The sequence below is a fragment of the Phaseolus vulgaris genome, chromosome 4 (assembly GCF_051622355.1).
Source record: "Phaseolus vulgaris cultivar YP4 chromosome 4, ASM5162235v1, whole genome shotgun sequence".
Classification (NCBI taxonomy): domain Eukaryota; kingdom Viridiplantae; phylum Streptophyta; class Magnoliopsida; order Fabales; family Fabaceae; genus Phaseolus; species Phaseolus vulgaris.
This window is the reverse complement of record NC_143501.1, coordinates 21,362,774-21,366,691: the sequence shown is the minus strand read 5'-3', so window position 1 is coordinate 21,366,691 and position 3,918 is coordinate 21,362,774. Positions and strand designations below refer to the sequence as shown.

Genomic DNA, 3,918 nt, shown 5'->3' with positions numbered 1-3,918 from the left:
GAGTCTTTTTTTGTGTCTTTACTTGTTTGTCTTCCTTTTCAAGTTTTTTCATATTCTCTTTTTCCAATTTGGTTTAGCCTTTTCTTGTTTGAGCTTTTCTTGTTTGTCTTTTATTTTCATTTCCTTCAAATTTTTGTGGTGATTTGCCTTTGAGATCAACTGTTGAAGGCTTTGAACTTTTTCAGTTGAGAGTTTTTCATCCACAAGAGAGACCTTGGCTAAGAGAAGAAATTTATTTCTTTGAAGTGCTTTGAGTGTTCTCTTCTTGAATTTCACCAAAAGTGACGCAAACGTGAAGAGTGTTTAAATTGTTTTCACTAATTGTTTGTCCTTTGTGCAAAAATTATGGGTCATTTGTCTTTAGGTGAATCTTCAAAACCGCAATCACATCACAAAGCCCACCTTTTGTAATGTGAATTGATTTTAGGATTGATCATTTGGTGAAACTTTTATATTTATGATTGAGATTTTAAGACAATTAAATAGTGAAAACCTAAGGAAAATTCCTTAACCAAGTGGTTAAGTAGATGTGAAGGTTCATTTCACAAAGTCAAAAGGAAAACACAATTATATGGTGAGAATGATGACAATTATGGTGCGGAATTGAACAAGCAACATAAGCACAAAAGAATGGACCGAATGGAATTTAAAGAGACAAAACTAAGAATATGTTTATGATAGAATGGAATGGAAATGGATAAATGGAAGAGATGATGAAAGAAGAACTTAGGGATGGTGAAGCAAGGATGAATCATGCCACTTTATGGGATGGAATCACCAAGATGAGTGAAAGGAGGCCGCCACTTGAGAGCTTCATATCTCACAAGATAAGACCAATTTAGGAGGAGAACACTCACTCACAACTAACACAAAAATTGTGCAAAATTTCTTTACTATAATTGTGTCCCGACCAGTCCTCGCACATCGATTCAGAGACTGACCTCAGACATCGCACTGATGTATGGTAAGGGAAGGGGGCCACCACTTAAGGTGGGCCCCAGAAACACTTACCAGGGGGTTGGTCGGTCTTTGACATTGCTACCTTAAGCCTGATGCCGGAGATCGATATCGGACCTCCCCAGAAGAGGAAGAAGATCGGACATCGGCTGGCAGGAGGAAGTGAAGGGCCCCGTAAGGCGGGCCCTAGGATTTCGTTAAGATAACAGTTAAAGAAAATAGATGTATGGGAAGCCTAAGGCACGAGGGATCCATGCATGTGGGATGTATGATGCACGAAGGTGCAACATCATGGATAATTCTAGGAGGCGTAAGGGCCTAGCTAAATTAGGGTTTCCAGGGAAGTAGCATGCATGGCACGTGGATACTTAGGGCACCCGAAAAACAGATGGCGTTGAATATTAGGTGCACCAATATAGGACCTAGGTGGCCACTCTGATTATCCGTTGCATTCGAGTTAAAGGAAGTTCATGTGCCCGATACGCTAAGATTATACAATACGGCACAGGGACACTTCTCAAGGAACCCTAGACCATGGTAAAAGAACATAGGTAAACCCTAGTTTCAACCTATATAAAGGGTGCAAAAAACCCTAGTAAGGTACGCAACTTTTGAGACTAAAGCTATTTTATACACTTGATGTTCTTTGCCCTAATACTAACTTGAGCGTCGGAGTGCAAACGGTCACTAGGACGCCCCTTTGTCTTTGCAGGTGAGAAGTTTCTTGACGAAGAAGGCACGGTTCTCAAGCAAGGATCGAAGGGCCAAAGTAGCCGTTGGAGTCAACTAGCGAGGCGAGTCAACCAATCAGAACATTTGGCGCCCACCGTGGGGCCCGTTAAAACAAGGTCCCACTCACAATTACGTAAGGAGTCTTAACCAACAATATGAGGAGTACGAGACGAGCGGCAGCTAGATCTGAGGGGAGGGCACCCCCCGAAGGGGATAATCTGACAACACAGCAGGCCCTGGATACGATGCGCGCTCTCCAAGCAGAAGTAGCGGCTTCTCGAGCAGATAACGCAGAATTATGTAGAGCTAATGAGGAATTACGAAGGGGCTTACAACATGTAGGGGAACGCACGGCGGACGAGCGTGCACCACCGGCACCACTTAGGGCACGTCCTATGTCGTTCTCGCGAGCGATCATGAATGTTGTGTTGCCGACAAGGTCTCTAGGTCCAAAAGTCTCCTTCACAGGGGTAGAAGACCCGGAGGCCCACCTTACGGCATTCCACACCCAGATGATGCTCACCGGAGGATTTGACGCCGTCTACTGTAAGATGTTGATGAGCACCCTATCGGGCGCAACGCTAGAATGGTTCATTAGCCTCCCCGACGGACACATTACTAGTTTTGATCAATTTTGCCACATTGTTCAGGGAACAATACCTTGTCAACAAGGCCCCCACCCGACTCTCCTACGACGTCTTTGATGTCAAGCAGTACCAGGGGGAATCCATGAAGGATTACCTGAACATATTTGTGATTCAAGTGGTCCGCCTGAAGCCCACCGATGAGTCCATGATAGTTCATGCCTTTGTCAAGGGAATGCTACCTGGACCCTTCAGCGAATCATTGCTAAGGGTCTACCCGAGGACGTTCACAGAGATTCGACGCCGAGCGTTAGCACACATTGCCGCAGATGATCGCATAACACAGAAGCAGGGTCTCGTGGCCCCTGTCCGACCACGGACAACCACCCGACCCCAGCCTATGAGAGTCCACGAAGCAACAACAGAGAAGAAAGGGGCGGAGAAACCCTACGAACGAACCCCGAGGGGGGCACGTACAAGACGAGATCCTCCTCCAAAGCATAACTTCTGGGTGGAGCTCAAGGAGTTCATCGCCATCCCGAACATAGCGGCAAGGATGAAAGTACCAGCGAAGACTGATAGAAAGATGGGGCCCAACAAGAATGCTTGGTGTGAATTCCATCAGGCGAATGGCCACCATATACGAAATTGTCTAGCCCTGGCGCATCAACTAGACGAGTTAGTAAAGAGCGGATTCCTGAAGGACTACCTGCAAGAAGAAACGAACGATCAGACATTGGTGGCTACGGGAGCAGATCAGGGGCACGAGGTTCCTATTCATGGAGAGGTAAACACTATCTCAGGGGGTTTCCCAAGAGAGGAATGTGCCTCCCAAGCAACAATAGAGGCACAATAGACAGATCTCTGTCCCGACGTCAACCTCACCTTCACGCAAGCCGATGTCCAAGGTGTCGTACCACATGATAACGACCCGATGGTAATTTCTCTAATCATCGTCGAGAGGAGGGTATGCCACGTCCTCGTAGATCAAGGAAGTTCGGCCAATGTTATGTTCTTCACAACCTTCAATCATCTACGGTTGTCCGCGGACCAGTTGAAACCCTACTCCAGACGTTTGTACGGATTTGCCGGGAACAAGGTAGAAGTCCATGGGTACATTGACTAAGTACCACATTCACGGACAACCTGTCTTCGCGCACCACTAAAATCAGGTACCTTGTTGTCGATGCACCCTCAGCTTACAACATACTATTGGGAAGGCCAGCTTTAAACAAGTTGAAGGCAGTTCCCTCCACAAGACAAATGAAAGTGAAGTTGCCCTTCCTCGAGGGGGCAGTAATCACCATCGTGACCGATCCGGGAGAAGCTAAGAGGTGTTACAAAAAAAAGCCTAAAGACAAGGGGAGGAATATTCTCTGTCACGTCTAGACCACCAAATGGAGTGACCTGAGAAGAGATCGTCCGGGAAAACCGACCCCAGCCTACCGGGGGGTGGTAGAGAGGGAGATCGGAGAGAAGATGTTTAAACTTGGGCAATCTCTGAGCATAGAATTGCGGGACCAAATCTCTGAAGTCATAACGAGACACCTCGACGCCTTTGTTGAATCAAATGTGTTCAAGCTTTGAAGAATCCAAACCCTTTGAAGGTTGATGGAACGCTGGTTGTGATTGTTGTTGCAGATGT

At 46.5% G+C, this 3,918-nt stretch overlaps 1 protein-coding gene across 1 annotated transcript; it reads left to right on the top strand.

Annotated features, from left to right (window-relative positions):
* Window positions 1-1,934: 1,934 nt before the first annotated feature.
* On the top strand, window positions 1,935-3,129 carry LOC137838595 (uncharacterized). The gene is made up of 2 exons (XM_090300973.1): window positions 1,935-2,128; window positions 2,340-3,129. The coding sequence occupies exons 1-2, from the start codon at window positions 1,935-1,937 to the stop codon at window positions 3,127-3,129; spliced, it is 984 nt and encodes a 327-aa protein (XP_090157099.1).
* Window positions 3,130-3,918: the final 789 nt, after the last annotated feature.

Bases quoted from the DNA above. Each gene is read 5' to 3' on its own strand.
- LOC137838595 (XM_090300973.1), top strand. From the start codon at position 1,935: ATGCGCGCTCTCCAAGCAGAAGTAGCGGCTTCTCGAGCAGATAACGCA. The intron at 2,129-2,339 runs GTCTCTAGGTCC...CACATTGTTCAG, and splicing joins AATGTTGTGTTGCCGACAAG to GGAACAATACCTTGTCAACA.